The sequence below is a fragment of the Chelmon rostratus genome, chromosome 7 (assembly GCF_017976325.1).
Source record: "Chelmon rostratus isolate fCheRos1 chromosome 7, fCheRos1.pri, whole genome shotgun sequence".
Classification (NCBI taxonomy): domain Eukaryota; kingdom Metazoa; phylum Chordata; class Actinopteri; order Chaetodontiformes; family Chaetodontidae; genus Chelmon; species Chelmon rostratus.
Window position 1 is genome coordinate 9,586,576 of NC_055664.1, and position 23,750 is coordinate 9,610,325.

The 23,750-nt window shown below is 42.8% G+C and overlaps 2 protein-coding genes across 2 annotated transcripts; both read right to left on the reverse strand.

Annotated features, from left to right (window-relative positions):
- Positions 1–2,768: 2,768 nt before the first annotated feature.
- barx2 (BARX homeobox 2) lies at positions 2,769–13,479 on the reverse strand. The gene is made up of 4 exons (XM_041941440.1): positions 13,070–13,479; positions 7,782–8,085; positions 4,909–4,993; positions 2,769–4,467 (listed from the first exon to the last, which is right to left on the reverse strand). The coding sequence occupies exons 1-4, from the start codon at positions 13,254–13,256 to the stop codon at positions 4,180–4,182; spliced, it is 864 nt and encodes a 287-aa protein (XP_041797374.1). The 5' UTR covers positions 13,257–13,479; the 3' UTR covers positions 2,769–4,179.
- A 3,323-nt stretch (positions 13,480–16,802) lies between these two features.
- On the reverse strand, positions 16,803–23,537 carry rbm7 (RNA binding motif protein 7). Its single transcript, XM_041940951.1, has 5 exons — positions 23,340–23,537; positions 22,876–23,038; positions 21,287–21,362; positions 17,968–18,061; positions 16,803–17,739 (listed from the first exon to the last, which is right to left on the reverse strand). The coding sequence occupies exons 1-5, from the start codon at positions 23,430–23,432 to the stop codon at positions 17,377–17,379; spliced, it is 789 nt and encodes a 262-aa protein (XP_041796885.1). The 5' UTR covers positions 23,433–23,537; the 3' UTR covers positions 16,803–17,376.
- Positions 23,538–23,750: the final 213 nt, after the last annotated feature.

The following is a 23,750-nucleotide window of genomic DNA, read 5'->3' on the forward strand; positions in this document are numbered from 1 at the left end:
ACAGGGATCCGTCAGAAAAACATAAAGCAGTTGAGCTCGGCCCAACCTTTGCACCAACGCTACGCAGCGTCATCCAGTAAGATACTGCAGCAGTCAGTGAAGTACAAGCACACATTCTTAAACGCTGTCTTTTTAATGTTTACCTTTATTAACGATTTAATAATATCTTTATTCCACTGCAACAAGAAACATTTTCATGCAATTTACTCCAGTGTTCCAAAGCAATGTTATATGTTATCATTAAACATTTAACGTTCATCAGCATCTGCACACATATTTCTACTTTGGTGATGATTTGTCCTGTTTCCATTCGTTTTATAAGAACTGAGCTGAGCTTTGTGCAAGTGTTGGAAATGGGGGTTTGAAAACTGGAGACATAATTGTACATTGCAATATCAAAGCTAATGTCTGTTTGATTTGTATTTTGAAACAATTTGTGACATAAACGCAAACTTTCCACCGAGCAAAACTCGCTTCAACGCACATCTTATCAACAGATTCATGGCAACAGCTTCAGTCAGCCACATGTCTCACACACACTCCGGGGAGCGGAGGTGATCCTCGCGGCCCTGCCGATGATGACTGCTTCTCTTCCACTGTTAGGGAGGACAAAGGGGAGCATTGTGCATGTTGTAGAAAGCATCCGCCTTTGTTGACTTAGGTAAGCCGTGCTGTTTCTCCTGCACTCAACGTTTAGAAATAACTTCCTCTGTCATGACACAAATGAGGGTGAGCTACGCCCACTCCCCCTCTCGCATCAGTCCTAACTACCTCAGCGTACACTAAGCTGACAGGTGAAGGTGCGCGACGGATGTCTTGGTGGCGTGTGTGTGTGTGTTGGTGCATGTGTGTGTGTGGGTGGGGGGAGCTAGGGTTGACACCACTTCAGTACGGTGACCTTGAGCTGAACTTGGACCTGTGAGAAAATAACAGGTTCTCCAATTAGGCCGCCAGTGTTTCACCTCGCCACACAACATTTAGCCCAGAGGAGCTCTTCAGCCTGTGGAGACTTGCTAGGCACAGTTCCTTTCAGACCTGCCTGCCTGCCTGCCTGCCAGGCAGAGCCTCTGTTTTCACAGCGATATTTAATAGGAAAATGTTTACACTCATTCCCAGCAATTAACGCGGGTACACTGTACCTGCTACAAAGGCTTTTGTTACTTTAATTTAACCAGGTGCCGAGGTTGAGTCACAGCTCATTCTGCATAAGGCTGGCAAGCGGCAGGGCCAATTCTGAATAATCAACATTTAATATATTCCTAACAAATAACTACTGTGCTGCATATGCCAACAGTTGTCAGCATAATGTCTCATAGCCAGAATATAAGTTGTGTTCCTCATGCCTTCAACCAGGCAGATGGAAGTAGTTGTTCTGTGCAGTTGCAGCTATGAGACAATTAAAGGGTAATGACTAACATGACGACGCTGAAAGCATTGCATTGTTTGTAGAGCTCCATGCATACTTCTCATGGCATATTCTACCCATTCTACATATTTGATTCGGTGACAGAGCTCATTAACATTGGTTGTAAGAGTGATTAGCTTGCAAATACTCTTAATACCTCTTCCACCAATATTGACATGTAATGCTTTTGTTAGTCTCATTAAAAAAAATCTATTTATCTCGTTGGCCCTTTCTGTCCAACACTTCATTCATTGTGTGATCATTGTGCATTTGTGTGCACATGCACACTAAATTTAAACTAAATCCCATTCAAGTATGTTCATACGTTTATTCTGAGCGCATGCAATTACAGTTATTCTGCTCATTAGGCAGACACAGGAATAACAAAACTGATCGGAAATGACTTTTTAGATTTTGAAGAATAATTTGAAAAGATGCTACACCAACTTGCAAGTATTGTACAGGAGAAACAAAGAAAACACCTTTTTTCATTTAGATAAGATAATAAAGATATGAAAGTAAGATTCTCTGTTATATTTTCTTTACTCGACCGATATGCCGCAGAAAAAGGTTAATGATGTAGAACACAGGCCTAATGAGCACCCTTTTTCATTCTTTCTTTCTTTCTTTTTTTTTAAACTCATGCTGAAAAACTTAAACGTTCAATCATGCTTCCAAGAAGTGCTGGGGCTTGGCTGTTGAATGCACACACATATGAAGTACACTCAGAATGTTTACACAAGGCGTTAAAGCACAGTGCACATTACTCAATGCTGAACTGCGCTGTTTGCTTTAGAAACCATCCATGTCCGGTATCAGCCACTAAAAATACACCTCGGCTGTTCCTCAATCGCTCAGGGTCACGGAGGAGCCCTGAGGTGCACTGCAGGGCAACTTGTTTGCTGTACAGATGAAGATGATAAATGTCACAACACGGAGTGCTCGAACGCTTTGTTCTTTTGAATGTGATTTATGGCGAACTTTGACTACAGCGAGTACGTCTTCAGCTTCCTCAGTAATGCATCTGCCTGAACTTCAACCTGCCAGGGCGACTTTAACTGTTTGATTTACACACACTTAGCATGACATGACAGTACATCTGAGAATCATTTGTTGTGTCATACAAAAGGATCCTGTCAGCGAGTTTAATTCGTTGTTTTCATTAGCGACACACCAAGACGAACGAGCAAAGACATTTTGTTGAATTTCTGGTTGCATATGCAAAGTAGAACGGGCGTGCAAAACCAGCACCTGCGTGATGTGTTTGGCAGAAGAGGCTTGAGGCTCAATCCAGTGATGAGAGCAGGAGTGTGCCCAGCAAAACTCAAAGCAATTGCACCAAATAATACAAGCGGAATTTAAATGATGGCTGTTTTATTAAGTGCATTTAAATACATAAACACTCACTTGTATATAGTAAAAATGATTGTACACAAACCTAAAAAAAAAACTGCAAACAAGCTTACCAAACAAGCATTATTTACATCAGAAAAATACTGCACTTTCCATATGAAACAACAACTAATAAAAATAAATCTGTATAATCCAAAAAGTGATACTCTTTAATTACAAATCTTTGTGAGAGAAGAAGGTCGAGTTCGAAGGGTGCAGAGACGTCAGTGACAGGCGGTTGAAGACAGTTATGTTAATGCAGGTCTAACATACTGATTGGGATACTCATGCAAAGCCTGCAGGCTGAAAACGTCTTTGAGATTTCAGATGTTCAGCATTTGCTGTGCATCTTTGGCACAGGCTGTGATTTACTCCCTCTGAGAATCTCTGACAGCTTAAGAGTCTTACTGGCCTCGTGGCAGAAAGCAGAGTCATCCTAACTCCCATGAAAGAAGAAAAAGATCAGGGACGGCAGTAACTTTATACATACAAACTATTTTAATCCAATTTAAAACAGCAGTTAAAAATACTGTTTTTACACATATATAGATATATATGTATATCTATATATATAGACATATATGCGAAAGACCATATATTTTATACTTTATACACATTTCTACAGTATAATACAGTGTATGGCTTAGCAGAAATATTGAGTTCCAGATTGAAAAAAATAAAAAATGCAAGCTTTACTGACCAAATAATGAACACAAGTGAGCCTTGAAGCTGCAGGAGAACTCCAACCTAAACATAAAAGTGTCCTTTTCTAAACTTTACAACTCTGTCCCCAAAAACGGCACTTGTAATCAAAAATCACTGTAAAAAATATACTTGCATTGAATAGTTATCTTAACTATACACTTTAAAAGCTTTCCTCTGAGACCGACAAGGCACTGTGGCCATTTAATGTTATACTTTTTGGCAGTGAAGGGATTTTTTTTCATACATAGACACATAGAGACACTACAGTAAGGCAAATCCTGATATTTTGGCACATGCATTCTGTGAGGCAGCTTTGAGGATCGGCAGTGTGTGTGATCTTTAATGTTTGTAATGCACAATAGGCTGATGCATGACGCGTGTTTTGCTTTGACTGACCTGCTTTGATTTGATACATTTACGCTCCTTATACCAGGGACCTTCTCAAACACAGTTTTGAAAGGCCACATTTTAACCAGCACAATTAGCTCTTTGTATGGTACATTTTTCCAAAACACAAAAAATAAAAGGCTACATTTGGTAAAGATCGGACACCGCCGACATGTTTCCGGGCAAATTCCTAAAGCAAATGGCTCTAAACACCACACAGGCTTTTTACAGTGATCCTGAGGCACTATTTGTTTTCAGGTTGGCTTAGTCTTTGGCTGTTTTGTTCTTACTTAGCTGGCCGCGTGAGTCTCTGACTGCATCAGCAGCGGCAGCTCTCGCTCGGATCCCTCCATCGCCGCGGCCGCAATGTGAGTTTCTGAACTGAGATCTTGAGGTTCAAGCTGAGATGCTTCTCCTCCCTGAGCCAGCGCCGCCGTCTCGGCAGCCCTCTTCATCCTCTCCTCTGCCTCCATCTTCATCCTGCGCTCTTCGGCCTCTATTTCCTCCGTGGTGGGAATGGAGTTTTTCTTGGGTCTTCCCTTGGGCTTAGTCGGGGCCTCGTGACCTCCTTTGAGCACCTAGAATAACACACGCACACATCTTAGTGGACTCCCCTGGTAATAAATAGCAGCAGCAGTCGAAGGCGATGCTTGCTATTATAGTAATTAAGAGAAGACGTATTGCTGCTTGCTGCCCTTTGTGCACTCATTCATCTTTAACGATTTCAGGCCTTTTTGTTCTCTGAGTTGTTGACCCTTCTACAAGTGTTTGCTCTCCCTGCCGTCATCATCGGTCACACCTCACGCCACACCCTCTCTTCCTGCTACCTACTATTTGAGTGTCTTACTATTATAGTGCAAATCAGCATGTATGGAACAGTTAGTTAGATGTAATTTTTTTGGATTAAAAATGCATTTTGTAAGTATGACAGAAAAGATAAATAAACAGAGTAAATATTTTCCCCTTCGTCTTTGCAGCAGCCATTGTTCCCAGACCTGCCAGGCTTTACTGTCTCTTACCATTTTCTTCCACTTCATACGCCTGTTTTGGTACCATGTCTTCACCTGGAGCTGTGTGAGGCCAAGTGACTGGGCCAGGTCTAACCTGCAAAATCACAAAGACAACAACCTGCACATTAGGTGGCCGTTTCATGTGCTTTCTCTATTAGGGTCCTCTAGTCTGAGCAGTCTATACATGTTATTCACATGCTTTACCAGGTAGATTTACTCTTTTTTCTTCCACTGACAGGAAAATCTATAGGTGATGAGAATCTTGCCACTAATTGTGGTTTTTACCCTTCCACCAAGTATATATGCCTAGAGGTTGCTGGCATTACACACTGTGAGACCTCTCTCATACTCTTAATTCTTTGAATCTCACATCAAAGCTAAATTGCCAGTAGCTGGAGTTTGACACTGTACACCTGCAGCTCAGGAAACACCGCTTGAAACATCTGTACTGAGATCAGTAATCCAATCACAGCACTTGTACCAGGACGATTGGGGCCATTGGAGAAAAGCCTGAATGCATCCACCACATGTGTTGATCCATGACTAACAGGGCTATTGGTCGGTGCGTAATGTGATACGTCAGGAAGGGACAGATAAAGTGCACAAGGCATCCGTTTGTGAAAGGAAAAGGAACGGTTATCTGAGTCTTTTAAATGAGATTTCCTCTTCCCTGCTCTTCTCAAAGTCTTTAGCAGTCAGATGAAGGGATTCGCACCCCCCCCCAACCCCCCACCCCCGCCACCCAATGAAAGAAACCGACTTCATTTGATGGCGAGAGCAGAAGCCCAGACGGAGAAAAGGCGTGAACAGAATGTAAAAAGCAGAGCAACGACAAACCCCTGTGATTCACAGGATCGTCGGCATAATCTTATACCTTACATAAAGGGCTGTATGGGCTTTTAGAGTGTGTGTGTGCCTGTCTGAGCCTCAAAAAACTCCAGACACACAAGCAATCAAGCTGTCTATCAGACCTCTCTATCTTACGTGACCCAGTCAATGGCAGTTCAACAACTGGAGGCAAGGAAAAGTAATTGCAGAAAAGGAAAACACCCCACTTATTTATGGTCATTAGTTCTCAATGGAGAGAAACCACACACTTACAGAGGTAGAAAGAGTGTTTGAGTTGCTCCCTCCAGGCTACAGCAAGACGGCCATTTTGTTCCATTCTCACACCTTTCACAAGGTAATCTTGGGTGTAACTGAAAACCTTTTCAGAATAATAACGATGATGATGACAGTGAGGATTATTAAGGAGCTAATTATTATAATTGGAAGCTGCATAAAATCATTATTGCTCCATGACATAAATAATTAACAGTCTTTTTCGGGGGGGGATATTTTTGGTTTTGGCTCCTTCTGCCCCCACACACATCTCAATTGAAGCCCGCAGAGGTTCCACGCCAAGAATAAGGAGAGAAAAGTAAAGTTATCTTTGGATCATAACAAACCTAAGTGGGGAGCACGCCACACCTTTGATGTGGGGCTTTAAAGGGGGATTTTCTCTGTTGATGTTTTTCCACCGGCAGGGTATTTAATTAATTTTCAACACAGTGTCAGAATCGGATATTTTGACAGGACACAGTATTCTGGCGTGAGCGTGGTTGGGTTTGATCACTGAGTTGTGCTCAGCTTCAGGGCTTCTGCTTCAAGATGAAGCATGGCGCCTTTCCAACGGCTCCAGGCAAGCCAAGATGTGATGCATTTAATAATGCATCGTGGGAGTTTTCCCCGCGGACGGGATGTAAATGGGATGACAAATAAATCTGGTTTATTCCAAATATGCTAATGTCTTTTCAGATTAGATGTGGTGAGCAGATACATTGCAAAGAGCCGGCTGTGTGGAGAGTGTAGCTATTTGCACGTCTAAATGCACGAACACGGAGTACACGAAGACGGTTTTAATCACCACTGATTTACTCTCAGTATATGAAAACATGAGCACCGGGGGTGGAGTGCACAAACGTCTAATCTTTACTTGGTGCAAAGGTTCACAAGCTGCTTGAAATTCCTGCTGCGCATGTGAAGGAAAGCTTTTTACAACATATATGGTTCAATACTATTCTGGGTTATAATGGAAAAGCAGCCTGCAGGCCAAATATTGAAGCGAGGCGCACAATAAAACAGGAAAATACAGTCTAACCTCATGTCAGGTCCCAAAAATGACCCACAGAATGGAACTTAGGACACAGATATTAACATGTAGATTACTTCATCTTATTGTGGAAAGCAAAATGTTCTCTCTATCCACCTGCACACGTGTGAAATGATTGGCAGTAAATCAGTGTAGTACATTGGTGTTTGCTTGTGTTGGCCGCGGCCCCTGCTTTCTTGAATAAGGCAGTGTTTCTTTGTTGGGGCCCGTTCGCTGCCGGGGAGCTCAGGGTTAAAGCGTTACTCCTGTCTCGACTAGAATGCTGAGGTAATGCTCTGGCTTAGACAAATTCACATTACACGAGACATTCCCCACAGGATAAATCAAAAATTATGATGCTGGGTTAACCGCTGCTTGATAATTGCAGTTGCGGCTACGTGAATACACGTGTGTGTGCGTGCATGTGTGTACTGTACTTTCAAAATGTGCTCTATGCCAGGTATGCAGGTTATTGAACTCACACAGCTGAGTGACACTTATATGACTCTGATAGCTACTTTACATCTGGCTGAAATTTAATATTTTGTATTAGTTACCTTTAATACATGAGTGTTTTGCTTTCTTTGATGTAGCCTTAGTCACAAAATCGTTTTAGGTCGCTATGAGGTTGGCACACCACTTTTTATTAATGTGCTTTAATGTGGTTTGCGCACATGCGTGTTAGTGTATTTCCCTATATGTGCAACAGGCTTTCCAACCAATCAGACTTGAGTGTCTTAGCTGCACTGACCTATCAGGTGTGGACAGGTACTTCTGCTTCTGGAACTTCTTCTCCAGCCCCATCAGCTGCAGCTCGGTGAAGATGGTGCGGCTGCGGCGCGGCTTCTTCAGGCGCGGCGTGCTGCGCTCCGTATCCGACTCGCTGCTGATGCTGAGCGGCGTCTGGCTGGGCGACGGCTCGGAGCCTCGCGGATGCTGCGGCGAGACCAAGGGCAGGTGCGAGGCTGCCCCGCCCGGAGACGACACCTGGGGGAGGTGGGGGGGCTGCCGCGTGATCACTGAGAGGAGGGGGTAGGCACGTAGTGACGAGGAGCCTGGAGGAGCAGAGACGCTGCGTCAGATGACAGAAACAGAACAACGCAATAAAAGTGCAGCGGAGTTTTTACTGAGCTCTTATGTGCCTCTCAATCACGCCGGTTGTGCCATTATCGACCGCCTGTAATTGCTTGGACAGGTTCATTTTTAATTGCGCCGTGTTTGCTGTGAAAAGTGTTTTGCTTTTGACCTCCTCCATGTAGAGGGCCGTGATCCCAATGACGCAGACAGTGTTTTACACCGCTCCCCTGAACCCGTCAAATGACTGATTATTTTTCAGAGGTTGTTAAATAGTGACTGGCTTCCCTGCACACACACTGAGCCTGACAGCGTGATGTACAGGCAGACACACACGTTCAGACACAGAATGAGCTGTAATAAAACCCCCAAAAACTAAATCAAACACTGTTCAGCTAATAAACCCCCCCTCCCTCTCTCTCTCTCTCTCTCTCTCTCTCTCTCTCTCTCCCTCTCTCTCTCTCTCCCTCTCTCTCTCACATGCACGCAGTCATACACTAAATGCACTTTTTTCTTGCTCTCTATCAGTGCAGACAGGAGCAGCAAGACGCCAGAATCAATAAAAAGCAACACTTGTCTGGAGCCGACGTTGGAGCGAAGGAGAGCAGGAGGTTGGCTGAGAAGGATGTGGCGGGTCAACCAAAGTGAACACGAGATCTGCCAGAACAATCCTCACGGCTTCAAATGCGAAACCAAGCCCTTAACCAAACTTCACAAGCCAGCGCGGGGCGCAGCGCAGGGGCGCAGCGTCGGGGCCGGTAAGGAGCAGCTGAAGGGACGCGGGGAGGGGACGGGGGTGGTGGGGGTGGAGGTGGAAGATAAAAAGAGAGATAAAAGGCTGCAAAGGCAGAGAAAATGGGAGGTTGTCACACACGAACACGCTCAGCATGTGTGTTCCTGGTTGTCTGTGGAGGATCTGCCTCGTCAATCTCCTCATCGACCGCAACAGACAACCTACACACACACACACACACACACACAAGCACACACACGCACACACACAATCAGAGGTAGGCTTTGATTTCTTTATTGCTGTTGCATAATTGCTTTCTGGTTTTTTCTAAAGGCCTGTGAGAAAATATGGATTTCTGCACAAATCAGAACAAAAAGAGGAGGTGGAGGAGAAGAGCACTCACACAGAAGGTGGAGCGTATCCATTTTCCTAATCTTACAGGAAAATAAGACTAAGATGCGCGCGCACACACACACACACACATACACACTGTGCGCGGATCCACAATGCAGCTCATTATTAGATGCAAATCAAGCATTAGGAGCATAAGCACTGAATACAAGCACACTTACAGTTAGGAACAGTTGCTACACACATACACACACACACACACACACACACACCAGACACTGCCTTGGGCTCATCATGACATCATGACAAGGCGCTGAGGTCATCACTGATCCTCCAACGTGAGATTGCTGCTATTGTAGCAGGTCTAGACAAGAAGACCTCTTTTTCTCCGACTGCATGCTCTTTCTCTCCATTTACACCGTTTTCCTTCTCGGCTGCTCTCAGCTCTCCTCTCTGTTAATCAGATGCGAAAGTTGTCACACGTGTCACTCAGAATGGGAAGAAAACATCTGTTTGTCTTTGCGATTTTTCAGGAAATCTCTCTTGTCAGCAGAGAGCTTGAAGCTGTCTCCGGACAGCCCCTCAGAGAGAGAACTTTAGGAAAGACAGAAGGAGCGCAAAGAGGGGAATGTCAGCTATCACGGTGACTTTCCACCGACGGCGAAGCCGCCTGTCTGACATGTTGTTGACAAGTGCCAGCGTCCTGTCAATAGTCTACAAATAAACGGTTTGAGTGGCTGCGAGTGCGCGGCTCAGCCCCGCGCAAAAGAGCACTGATACTGTTGATAATCACAGGCGGAATGCGGGGACTGGTAACCATTACAGAAGACATACCTGCTCAGAATAGATCAAGAAGAGTCATTTGTACAGCATTCAATCATTTGTGCTATTGACCGTGTTGTTATTATGACATTATTCTGATTAAATCAACCACGTCTCCAATATATTATCACTGCATGAGAAATGCGGCAGCTTTTATTCCTATTCTGCCTTCGCACTTTTTTGTTAATGGGATGCAGGAATGGATGAGTCACTGCTCAGCTATGACAAGCATACGTGCAATTTTGCACATGTTTAGGGTATAAACCGTCAGGTGACAGCTTGAGAGCTGCTCACTTAAATGGTTTTTTGTTCGTTTGGCCTCGCCCTCCGAGCGCAGATCAAACATTGTTGAGGCGGGAAGGGCAACAGGCCACGCAGCTTCTTCATCTGCCCTAACTCACTGCTTTAATTAGACTCGCTCACCTTCAGGAAATGACAGATTGGAGCACTTTAACGTCAGTTCTCAAGAAATAGTAGGAGGAAGGTGTGGAGAGCGCCTTGTTTAGTGTTCGCCGCGGTGACAGGCTTCTCCAGCTGGAGCTGCGCGCATCAGCGTTAACTGTTTAACCTGAACAGTGATTCACGCAGCTGAAATCAGCCTGTAGCATAAACTACTTTTAGAAGTGATTCATCACTGATCCCCTGTCGAGATAGACAAATCTGATGGCAGTGGCTGCGCGGAGATGACGGGGAGATGACAGGCTGTCAAGCGTTATCCTTAACTCGAGATGGAAGATGTGCGCGCATTTCGTCTTTGAGTGTGTGTGCATACTTGCCTCTGTGTGTTGACATGGGTGTAATCGGCCTTCTCAAGCTGGCTTTATGCTTAATGGGAGACTTTATTGTCTGCGGCGGATTAGAGTTTAAAATGGGATGAAAACCCTTTTGCTCACTTGGATTTCTTCTTTAAGTCCACCAGCCAGCACCAAACCAGTACTCCGCTGCATACACTCCTGCTTTTTTTTTTTTTTTTTTCAATTTTATTTTTCATCAAGCTGTCAAGTGAGATTACACCACAGTTGATCTTAATCCCTCTCACCTCTTCCAGAAAACACAACTAAAAGCCCTGCCCTGAGTCCCGCTGAGAGACGGGACTCCAAATGAAATATTGCAACCTGCCATTACATCGTTCACTGTTCAGCACCAGGTCAGGCCTCAGCCTCTCTTACGCTGCTGTAATTGACAGGGAAGGAACTCCACGTGATCGTATTCATTTCATTTGGCTGAATAAAAATGGACTGAAATTAACAACAAAGCACCACAGGAAAAAACAAAGGAGGAAGATCAGGTTCGTATGTTTGAACAGCGTGCCAGTAATAAACAATGAAGAACCAACTCATTTGATATCAACTCCTTGAGGCAACATTATTGGCATGACTGTCTCTTAGCGGCCTCCGCTGGCAGCAGGAGGTTATAGCAGCCTTTTCCTTTGCAGAATGAAGAAGTCAACTTTCTCTGCTGGGGGGCCACGCAGGGGCCAGCCGCCTCTCTTTGGCCCAGGACCTGTAAGCCTGCCAGCTTCTATATCAAGCACTAAAAGCCCTGGATGTTGGGGAATATACTGTGTCTCACACCCCCGCAGCTACAAATAAGTGGTGGGCACAGTGTTCTGATATGCAGGGCGGGTTACTCTATCCATCCGAACAGAGGGGTGCCAGTCATAGTGCCCTCCAGCACACACCAGTCCATATCAGAGGGATGAGGGAATCGCTTTCCCTATTTTTATCAACCCGCCGCTGTCATCATCAAATTGCAGTGGCTATTATTTCAGACTTTGGAGCAATTATCCTAATGGTTACTAGAGTGTGCAGTAGCCTTCGAGTTGTTTGGATTCATCTGGAGTTACAATTAAGAATGTGTTTTGTCTGTGCCAGCTGAGCTTTGTCATACTGTTTTGGTTATTTTCAGTGTAAGTATAGGACACGTTCAAAGGGAGATGGAATCTGTCAGTCTATCATGCAGAGATCTGGATTATTCTTAACATTTTTAATGAAAGGGAAATTCGTGGAGTTGTAAAAAAACATAATTCAAACGAGTCACTTGTTTACAAGTTCCCACTCAATGTTTCCTTCCCTGTCAGTCAGGAGAAATCAGTGTGCGCTCATAATTCGTCTTTTATAGGCTGATATGACAAGTGTACCAGTTCTTGTTTGTGCATGACTTCACTTTGTTTTAGGCCCCAAACACATTTGTGTGCCATATGAGGGCACTCACAAGGTGCAATCCTCCAGCAGCAGTAAACTCGTTAAAGAAGGCCTGTGGTTGCACCCGTTTTAATCAAAGTGAGCGAGGCCTATAGACAAGAATGCTCCAGCTTAGTAACCAAAGGCTTCAGCAGCGAGGTTTGATTGTATCTCTGCTGAGCTGTCACTCTGCCTCCTCGCTGACTCTCGTGTGTGACTAGAGCGACTTCTCGGTTCAGCCATTCATCAGCTCGCGCCAAACAAAAGCCCTGAAGCACCGCTGACATTCACCCACTCTATCACACGTCTTTGATTTTCAACACTTAACGCTGAGCTGCAGTGATTTATAAAGTCCGGGGTGAGGAAGGTAAAGCCGCTGGAGCAACTTCAGGAGGATGGGTGCATGAAATTTATTGCGATTTGAAAAAAGAAATTATTTGAAATATTAATATTCGATAATTCAAATATTAATATTCCCAAATGCACAGCTGTATGGGCAGATAATTTGGGGGGTTTTTTTTAAGTAAATATAACTTTGTTGCACGACACTAATGTTGTCATTACACCAGCATAACCGACCACACGCTCCAGAGCAGGTGAACAATGTTTTTACTCACGTTGTAAACCACATTTCCTGACACATGCACAAAAACATGTAGGCTAACACCTTTATTTCAAATTCAAATGAAAAATATGTTTAAATAATAAAGTTGATCTCGTGCGTAAAAGTGTCAGAATTTTCAAAATATCCTCTTCTCATTTTCCCCAAAATCTGCAAGTGCTAATTACAGCATGTTAGATTATTTTTTTCTAATTTGTTGCCCTCTTAATTCGTCAAAAAAAGAAAAGGAAAGAAAAGAAACAGAGTTCTCTTACCCGAACACGAATGAAGAGGCTTCGGCCGCACAATGAGCGAAGGGCACACCGAGTAGAGAGAAAGTTTCTCAAAATAATCACAAGTCTCCTTGGAGAGGATCTCGTCAATCATGAAAGTCTTGTAGCGCCGCCTGGCAGCCTTCAGCTGCCCGGGGGAGGAGAGCCTCAGCTCGGCCTGACAGTGCATGATCTGTCCCTGTGCGCCGTGCGCTACCTTCGCTTCAACAACGTGTTTTTTTTTTTTTTTCACTGATATCTACGGTTATGCAGGTTTGGCCGCGCGGAGAAGCGACTGCTGGAGTTCATGCGTTTAAATATCTCATTGTTCGTCTCTGAAACTGCAGCTCAGCTTTCCCTGAAGAGTCGCGGTGAAGATCAGCTGCCTTCAACTTGAGCTGCGCAGAGCGCCACAGCGGCAATGGAGCGACTGGGATGTGTGCTCACACCCACTGCTATATAAACCATCCCTGAGCACATCTCTGCTGCTCCATCTCTCTCTCTCTCTCTCTCTCTCTCTCTCTCTCTCTCTCTGTCTCTCACTCACTAATACACTCATGTACTGTACATACACATGACCACCTCCCGAACACTCCCCCATCACCCAAAAAACTTCACTCTCTCTATGATTTCTTTTACACGTGAGGCGCACAGCTTGTTCATTCGACTCTAAAAGTTTCCCCACAGAATTAGTTTTTTTTTTTTTTTCCAGGCTAAAAACTGATATAATCAATTCAAAGAGCCTACCTGGTTTAATTATCAAAGCTTCAGATCAAGTCAAAAGACCTGTGTGGTATTAATTCATTCAGGTTAACTCACTTCGGACCGTGCATTTTTTTCCCAAAGGATTTATTGGTTTATTTGTCTTCATCCGTTTATTAGTTTAGCTATTGAGGGGCGCGTGCCTAACTTCCTTCCTTCCTTATGAACTCAGAACTTAGTTTAAGTTTTCTTGAGTCTTGCGAGGCACAATCTAATCTATTCGATATTTTAACTTTGGACTGAAAAAAAAACTTTCCGTGCCACATCGACCATGAAGCCAACCGAATTACACCAGTAAGAGCAACGAGGAGGGAATAATCACTTCTTTCTGCTTTTTCAATTCGTAAACCCTTCATATATAAAGGGGTTGTGCTCTGTGTCGAGAGCACAAACTCCTATATTAAGTTTTGAGTGTAAAGTTATAAATCTCTGTCGGTTTAGTTGCGTGACCAACAATCACTTTTTTTGTCAACTTATTTTTTGTTATCATTGTTTAAATTGTACAATTATTTTTTGTATAAATAATAACAATATTATTAATAATAACAAGAATAATAGTGGTGGTAAAAAGGGAATTTCTTCTTGAAACTGTTTAATTCTTATACAAGAAAAACACCCAAATTAGAGGTTTCTTATAAAGGAGCAATAAGTCAGCAGCTGCGGTTAAAGGCCAAGTCGCTCTTTATTGACTTGCCAAGCGCAAACAGACTCACTTATAATTTATTATTAATTACCGACTGCGTGCGCGCGCGCACGTGGCATAAGGGCACGCGAGTAAAAGACACAACTGTCTTACTGACGTCTGTCAAATAAAATACCGGGAAAGAAGAGCTGGAGCCTGTGTTTTTGTTTTTTGCTTTTTTTTTCCAGGTTCTGCTTTGGCACAAAATCAATTTGATTCACCGATGAAAATCTATTTAAAGCACATTATTTTGTCAGACAGATCAAACGGAGAGATGAAGATCAGTGTCGGCTGATAGCACGTCGTCACATACCAGCACGTTCACCTCCTCTGACAGGCTGAACCTGTCCACATGCGTCGCACTCAGAAACCTCTGAGTGCCTTTTCCATCGCTTTATTTGACTGCAAATACATCTTTAATTGCGTTTATAGTATCGCAAAATCGTCTTTTATTTCTATTCTCTTTCAGATTTTGCAGATTTAAGCAGACATTTGTTTGGGAGACTAAGCAGAGGAGGTAATAAAAAGAGTTTGGTCGCCTGCTTCTGTTTTCAAACAGTTTACACGGTGTGACTGAACTGAGATGTAAGACGAATCATCACAGTGAAGAAACCCGGCGCAGGTACGGGTTTCCAGTAATGTCAGTGTCCTCAGGGGGGAACCGATTATCATCACAAGAACTGGAAATAAGTTGAACTCGCTGGCGGCTCGTGCCTCGGAAGGCGCAGCGTTCAAAGAGCGCAGGATTATGGAGGAGGAAATGTGGGAGCTGTGCATGGGAAAGCTCGGCTGCTTCTCAGAGGTTTGAAGGCTTGATCAAAGAGGGAGGAGATGAGAACAACTGCTGTGCAGCACATTTGACTTGGGCTGGAGAGGGAGGGGGGCTGAAAATGTAACCTTTCAGATTTGAAACCAACATGTTTCAAACATTTCAGCAACTTTTCTGATGAGGTAACTTAACTGCATATATTTTCCTTTCATTATTCTGAATCATCATTATTTTGTGGTTGTTTCACTACAAAACATTTATGCAGGCTATGTCAATTTTCACCTACTTTAAGCAGTTTAAGGCTGCCTGAGAAGACAAAGATTGTGACCGGTCGAGAGTTGGGCCTGGCCTACACCTCTTGCAACTGTGGCACCAATGAACCCAACAACCTGACGCGGTGCCAAAATCCAAGGAATCACGGCTGCAGGCATCTTGACACTTGTGCTTTGCGTTGCGGGGCTGCTGGAGAGGGAGGGTCTCCGGGCGTTTGGAAGCGGATCATTTCAAGGGACACGCTTCTATATAAGTCCACACAGCAGCGGCTACTGAGCGGCCTCTCTAATCCGCCCGCTCCAGCTCTCCAGGGCTGGAGACGCCAGGCAGATCAACCAATTAAAAGAGTTATGCCACAGCCAGAAGCGTAATAAGGCCCTTCCTAGTACTGACACCGAACAGAGGATACTCTCTATTAGAGCGATTTGGGAGCATCGGGATGCAATCTGACACGAGGTAGATTACATGCAAGACTCGGAGCTTAGTGCACAGGGTGCAAATTCACCTCCACTTTTGGACAGTGGGAGCTTTATTGGGGGATATAGTTGTCGATAGAGCGCGGGAGCCTCTGGTAGTGGCATAAGCACTTTCGGAAGGCTAGATTATGACCTCAGTACGGACATTAAGGGATCTGATCATCACTTTGTTGTAAGCAAGCCTGAGCAGACACTGGCGCATCAGTGCCGAGAGGCTGATCGCAACCTGAGATGCTGGGGATCAAAGTGCTGCTAATTCTGGGATGGGACAATGAACTACTTCTTTCACATCTGTAAATTGACTGAAACCTGGGCCCATTTACTAAGTGGTGTTAAGACTCTTCTGACAAAAGAGAACCAGCTGCGTTCAACTCTGGCGAACAAGTGATAAACCTAAACATAATTGCATTGTGTAAAAGTGAAAAGGGTGGGTGTCAAATCCATGTAAAGACTTGAAAGCATCCTTAATAGATAGGTCAAATGTAGGAGCTGATCATGTGGCGCAGTTATATTTACCATTTTAATTGATTCAATGAAAGGATGCGTGTGGCGCCACCTGTAGATTACTTCCTAACCCACTGCACAAGCCTATTCCTTACAAGTGGGCCATTTATAGGTGCAGTTAAGGCCATGTGTGCATTATGTGACGGCATGCAGCATCAGCATACAATAGCTCACTTAGTCACATACACAAAGAGCTGTAAATAGCATTCACCGTGTACAGCCAAGACCCATGGCATTTGTGTTGTGGCCACATGAAAGACAACGCAACAATCAAATGAAAGGAGCTTTATAATGAAAATGTTCATTTTAAAACAGTTTGTCTTACAGACTCAGAATAAAAAAATAACATAAAACCCAGTTTTAGAAAGAGCAAGGTCAACAGATGTAACATTAAGAAAGGATGGTGCCCTATTGCAGTGAATGTGCTGCTGGTGGAATCTTTAGCTGAAAATTTTGTTCTTCTTTTCTTTTTTGCAAAGTACCTGAAGAATTTTAAAGTTTTCGGAGCACCATTTAAATAGTATTTGCATAACATAAAAACTGGCCAATATCCTAAATCTTTTTTTTCCCCCAAAATAAGCTTCTTCCTCGTCTTCCAAAATGACTACCAGTCATGTCTGATTTGTTTTTTTTTTCCTTGCTCTTATAATAATACAATTCCTCTCCTCAGAATTTTCGCAACATCTGTGAGGAAAAACTCACATGAAAGTGTAAAAATTTAAAAACGCCTTAAAAGGTTTAACAAAAATGGCTCTAAGGCATAAGTTATTAAATCTTCAAACTGGTCGGATCATGTACAAACAACCTGAGTATACATTTGTCAACATAATTCATGATTTTTTTTTCAGTACCGTCGCCATCTATTATCTTGGTAGCCACGGCTGCTACCCCTATCATCATGATGTCTGCTGCCACTTCTGCTGTCATGGTGACGGTTGCCACTCCTGTCGTTCTGGTGGTGATAGTTGTCCCGGCTGTGGCCGTGTTGCGGCTGACGTCCGAAACCTGGTTCATCTGCGTAGCGCTGATTTCTACCACCGCTGTTCACCTGGGATGGCTGATGCCGATACGGGGCGTTATTGTGTTGCCTTGAGCCACCTCCGCCAGAATTTCCACCTGCAGGCGACTGCCTCTGCGGAGGCTTGGAGAAGCTGCCATTCAACTGCTCAAGCTGCTGCATGTGGAGCTGCCACATCATGTTGTTCATCTGCGGATGAAGAAAAACCTGTGTCATGGTTCACTAAGGCAAAAAAAAGAAGCTTGTTTCTATTGCTGTTAAATTATACAGTGTACACATTTCTTCATTTGCTGCTGAGGAACAGAGGCACATTTTAACAGACAACAAGCAAAGAGTGAGTCTTCACATCTTGAATAGAGGCTATAAATTCTGCCATGACTGCATTCCTGGGTCATTATAAATATATAAAAAGGTTACCATGGCATGTTTCGGCAGATTATCTGGAGATGAAAAGGACCTGTGCCTTTGGGGTGGAGGAGTATATGGTGGAGGACTGAACTGGATCGGGGTCCTGTAAGAGTTGAGAAAACCAATGTCAAATATTTTGTCATCTAAAAAAAAAAAAAAAAAAAGGTAAGATCAACAGTCTACACAATGACAGCTACATATTCCACATACTGAATACCACCCACTTATGCAAAATCCACGCTTGACTTCAACCTTTTTTTTAATTACTTACATTATTTTTAGTTCATGTTTTAATTCTTTTCTTAATTCTTTGACCTTTTTGCACCTCTTTTGCATTTGTGGAAGGGTCATGCATTTAAATGCGTAACTTATATATATATATATATATTTACTTCATTGGTTTCATATTGTTTTTATAACTTGTGATCAAACCACACAGCAACCATCATAAAGGTTCACTGTTAAATGTAAAATGCTGCAGTAAAAAGAAAACACCTGTTCATATAGGCAAACAAACATTTCTCCCTCTTTCAAACATTATGTAAACAAGAACCTGAAAATGTAAACTCAGGCTTCAAGCCAAGACCAATCAGCACTGATCCATCCAGCCACATCACCAAGATAACTGCAACAACTGGGAAAAGGCTCAAGATTGTCGTTTTCAATGTACCCAGCTGTCACTGGAAAGAAACAAATAATGAAACATAATTTTTCAGTGGCAAGAGAGCATGTGGCAAGATCTGCGATGGAATATCTGACGAACAAGTCCATCAACACTGATAGGAAGCCAAGTCTGACAGATCAAAGTCCAAGGGACTGGCTTTACACATTAATAATGTTGCAATCAATGGACTGTTCATAATCATAACTGAACCTTTGGCTTATTTCCACCCTCAGAGTGAAGCTCCTTACTGCCAAGTAAGAAAAAAAAGATGTGACTATCTGCTCACTCACCTGTCTCCAAGCCAACAATGGAAATTAATGACAGTGACAAAGACAACAGCACAGAGGGAATTGGCAGCTTTATCAGTCAGCACTATCATCTCGTCGCTTTCTATTCACACATGTGTTTTCCTGAGCTGCAGTGATGAATAAGAAGGCAATGACCAGCTACACTCCGGTCCTGGTACTTTATATTCATGGTGTCTTAAACGTTTTGAACCCCCGCCTCTATTTGTGCGGTCTAGATGTTGTTTGCCATCATTCACAGTTTCACACAGACTTTGCATTAATGCCACTTCACAACCTAACCTGGTCCAGAGATGCAATCCTAACTTGTCAGTTCTGCTTTCGTTTAGTTTCTCTCTCCCCCAGAGTGACTATTCTTCTCACAGGAGAGCTCACTATTTAGGTTTTTATTGAGTATACATTTTTAGACTGCATAATTGTTTAAACAACAGCAGAATTCCCATTTTGTGATTTGTTTTAGATGATACATGTACACACACTGAACAAGAAAGTCATTTCAAACTACTAAATCTAATCTCTGTTTTGCAAGAATTACATTAAGCTATTTTTCTCCATCCTAACAGAGCAAAATGGCATAATTTAGCAGCACAGAATGCAAGACTACATTACATTAGTCTGATACAGCTTAATCCAAGTCTACGGCCAACACTTTCAACTTTTCCAGCATGTGCCCTAACAGGCACCGTTCCCTTAAATTTGGCAAGTAACATGGAAAGGATTGCACACCAAGTCGTCTGTGTGTGTCCATACACACCAGTTCAATCCCATTTCATGCAACATCTTCTGCCAATGCTCCAATTTTTGTGCACAGGACACTGCCAAGAGCATGAAAAACTTGCACGTCTAAGTAATATTCAACAAGGAGGGAGTATCTTCAGGAAAGCATGCGCATACACAGAGTGTGGTGCCAATTACATACAAACAGTAGTGTCATGCCACCAAATCATTAGCTACTAACAAACTACATTACCTAAAGGCTGCAGCCCAACACACTGGGAGTGAATTTGCTGTTACTGCCACAATACCACACACTAATATATACGGTGTTCCCTATTGATCCAAAGCCGCTTTTCCTCCAGACACTTTCAGTGTATTACCCTTGAAACCTGTCTCTAACCCATATCTAAATGTACCTAAACCTAAAATTTTTTTGGCATTTCCACCCCAAAGGTCTTCTTAAATTTAGGCTGTAGGCGGGGTTGTTACCAGGGCTCCAGGGCCAACACTTTCACAGCAGTTGGGAAACAACAGACAAGCCTTTTCTTGGTCTTGAGAAGCTGCAACATTTATTAACGGACATACTGTAACCTAATCTGTACATTTACTGCCAGATTGACAATTCACTGCTAATCTTTTCCTCTACTGCATTTACTGTTACTTTTCTGATGTTTGCTCTCCCTTTACCGCTTAACCACATACTCGCTACACACACACACACACACACACACACACACACACACACACACACACATTAAGCACTGAGCTATGCTACTCTTATGACAACAAGAAGACAATAAAGGACATTGAGAATTTCATGTTCTTTCTTCACAGTATGAGGCTGTTTGTTTTAAAACAAGGAGACAAGCTTTGTTTGAGCAAAGGCTGCAAACAGCAAGACAAGAAAAAAGCAGGCGAGATGGGAAATCCCACATCAGAGGGCAGATGGCAATACAACAGTTGTTCCAATTCTCTCTGACCAATCAACAGACTGCAGTGTTTCCAGCTCCACCTTAAGTGCCAGACCATTGTACTAGGTACCTAAACAGATAACCAAAACAACCCCGTGCAAAGATATGTCCCCAGACAACCGCCACATTTGTCTCACCCGGGTCAGCTAAGAAAATAAAAATGTTTCAAGAACTAATATTACATTAGGCATCTGATTTTGCTCACACTTCAGCCACAAAACAACCAGCATCCTGCACTTATTACTTATCTTCCTGTTACGTCCTTGAGGCAATGCATAAGGAAGCTTGGCGTTTACAATACAAAATATATGTGGTCAAATGCGCCACAGTGAGCAGTTTGAATGATCGGATCACAATGCATCTAAGTGGTCGTTTACACTTGTATTTAGAGCTTGTGATCCTGTTGCCAGAGACTTTTTTAGTTTGTTTTTTTATGTTGTTTTTTCGACAGCCTTTACCACCTTTGCCTAAACCAACTCCAGAAGAAACCCTGATTACATGCTGGAAAAATATTGCACAGATCATTACTCTGGGCCTTGCCTTCAAAGAGTGTACATACAAGTACACATATACAGTTGGTTTCTTACCCCTCAGACAACTTGAAACAACATAATTTTAGGCAATAGCTGCTGTAATGCTACTGATGCAAACTGTTCATGAGACATTCTTACCTTTGGCCATGGGGATTTGGGGTATTTGCAGGACTTGAATTCTGCGAGTTCCCTGGACTGTTGCTATGACTGCTACCTTTGATGGGGCAAAGGGAATGGTTTATTAATAAAAGACAAATAAATCTTGTTTTAAAATAATTGCCACATGAACTGTGCAATGTGTCACATTGTGAGATACATTTCCAAATAATTAAATACAGGCATGATTAAAACTGACATGATTTAGACACAAGTAGTATTGTAGTTGATGGTACAACTTTGCCAGGAGAAACTGACGTTCAACAAAAGGTAAAACAGAAGTCTAAAACACACTGAGCAAGAGAGGTCACCTAGTGCACTAACCTACTTCACAGGAGCACATGATAATTCTTTGTCTTCCTAAAGGACATTATGGCAATACGTGAAAATGATAACTACAGTTATTTTCTACATTTTCTGCTGTTTACCCAGCAGATGCTACAGGGATCTATATCATCTTGGCACCAGCCACAAAGCAAGAATATTAGCCATATTGTCGAGAACCTCCAATAATTTTGCTGCAGGTTTTTTTTTTTATTAGCAGTGCAAAATACCTCAAAATAAACTTCATCAAGTAATTGTATAAGATTACCAGATTTAGTGCATTTAGTCATATTTAGTCGGGGTAGATAAGGGGATGGGGGATTGTTTCTTTGATGCATCTTGATTCTCTCTTGAAAAATAGTGTCTTGATGCAGAAAAGACAACAATCAGAAATTTAAAACCCAATTCTAGACAATATGATCATCTGTAACAATTTCATAAGAGTGGGCTGAAACATAACAGACATAAACATGCAGGGTCTATTAAATTAACATTTCCTGGTTTCCTTCTCATTGGTATTATTTGGAATTGCAATGAACAGCAAGCAAAAGTAAGACTCCTTAAACCTGGCTTTAGCGTGGCTTTGGCCTGGTCACTTTCATGAATAGCGTCACTGTGCATTTATGCCATTTAGCTAAAGGAAGGGTGCAGATTTTTAGACAGAGAGTCAAGGGGGTTACGTAAAGACGCATGTGCAGAAACCCTAGTAAGCACTTGTGTCTCTTTCTGGGACACCTTAAGTTGATGTTAATAACCATGCTCGATTTATGAGGGCAATCTATTAACGTATATCCTTCAGTACATATTCCTAGAAGTCCGCTCAATATAACCGCACTACGTTAACATCCTGTACAATCCCGTCGCCGGATCAAAACAAAGATGGCATCTCGCCGGCAGCCTGGATAGTAAAGCAGAGCTGCAACACGGATAAGGGGTTAAACACCCTAATTGTCGTACAGAGGACCGAATACTTTTTCCATCCAGACGGGTGGAACTGTCTTTGATGATTGTGTAATTATGATCAGAACAGCGGTAAGTTTAACCGGCGATGAATGGCTATGTGGGTTTTAAAAACATCGTCGCTTAATTATCTTTCAGAGACACGAATGGCTACCTCTGTGACCCGAATACTTCTAATACTTCTACAAGTGTCTAGCTGTGTTGACTCCGTCAGGTTAATGTGCTATAAGCTATGTTTGTGTATGAGAACACCTGTTCATGGGTTAAAAATAACCAAGTCAACTCACCTGATCTGAACTGCACATGAAGAGTTCTCCCACAGAGCGATGTCCCGTTGAGGAGTTGCACGGCATACGGTACGGACACCTCATGTTTGTAAACGGCAAAACCAAATGTCTTCTGTTTCCCTTCTGCGTCTTTCGGGATTTTAGTTTTGATGAGAGGTCCTGCCTGCAGAAACAACCAATTAATGGTGTACCCAAACAACAACTAGCTAAAGCTAGCTAGGTAGCGTTAGCTGTCGCAGATTAAATGAATAACAACGTCTCTTGTCCACAGCATGTGAACGACTAACATTAGCGTTGTAACATATGTAAATGAGCCATACATATTGCACGAGTCTGTCGCTTCATGAATTAATATGTTTGAGCCATTTCAATTCTGACACTTTCGGTTTGTTAGCATCATGTTATGCTATCTGGCAGTGACACATACGCTTGCTAGCTATGGCTAACGTTAGTGACAACAGCACCTGTAGAAACAGTTCGAATAAAAGCTCCTCTGTCACTCTTTGGTCTAAATTTCTTATGAAGAGCGTCCGGTCCGCTTCATCTTCTATTCCCATTGTATTTGAGTAAATACTGGCACCGTCCAAGCGATATGAATATTAACGTTTAACGTATTAAAGCGCTCTGTGAAATTTAAACAGAAGGCCTAAGGTGTCGTAAGGTGAAATGCCGTAACGCTGCAGTTTACGTCGTAATGAACAGCGGCTACTTCACGACACATAAAATGCGGTATGTTAGTTATTTACTCTGTGCTTCTGCTTTCGTATTAGCTCATCCTCGTCAAACGGCAACAATGGGAATGAATTCAAACGTTTTTTCATTATAAATGTTCTGATTCATGACATATTTAATGCATGGTCACAAATATTTGTGTT

What these genes read in the sequence shown, in the direction of transcription:
- barx2 (XM_041941440.1), bottom strand. Translation starts at nt 13,256, where the DNA reads ATGCACTGTCAGGCCGAGCTGAGGCTCTCCTCCCCCGGGCAGCTGAAG. An exon ending in TACCTGTCCACACCTGATAG is followed by an intron (nt 4,994 to 7,781) that starts GTCAGTGCAGCT and finishes GTGATTTTGCAG; the next exon opens with GTTAGACCTGGCCCAGTCAC. An exon ending in GTATGAAGTGGAAGAAAATG is followed by an intron (nt 4,468 to 4,908) that starts GTAAGAGACAGT and finishes GTGTTATTCTAG; the next exon opens with GTGCTCAAAGGAGGTCACGA.
- rbm7 (XM_041940951.1), bottom strand. Translation starts at nt 23,432, where the DNA reads ATGGGAATAGAAGATGAAGCGGACCGGACGCTCTTCATAAGAAATTTA. An exon ending in TATTCGAACTGTTTCTACAG is followed by an intron (nt 23,039 to 23,339) that starts GTGCTGTTGTCA and finishes TTGTTTCTGCAG; the next exon opens with GCAGGACCTCTCATCAAAAC. An exon ending in TCATGTGCAGTTCAGATCAG is followed by an intron (nt 21,363 to 22,875) that starts GTGAGTTGACTT and finishes GCCCCATCAAAG; the next exon opens with GTAGCAGTCATAGCAACAGT.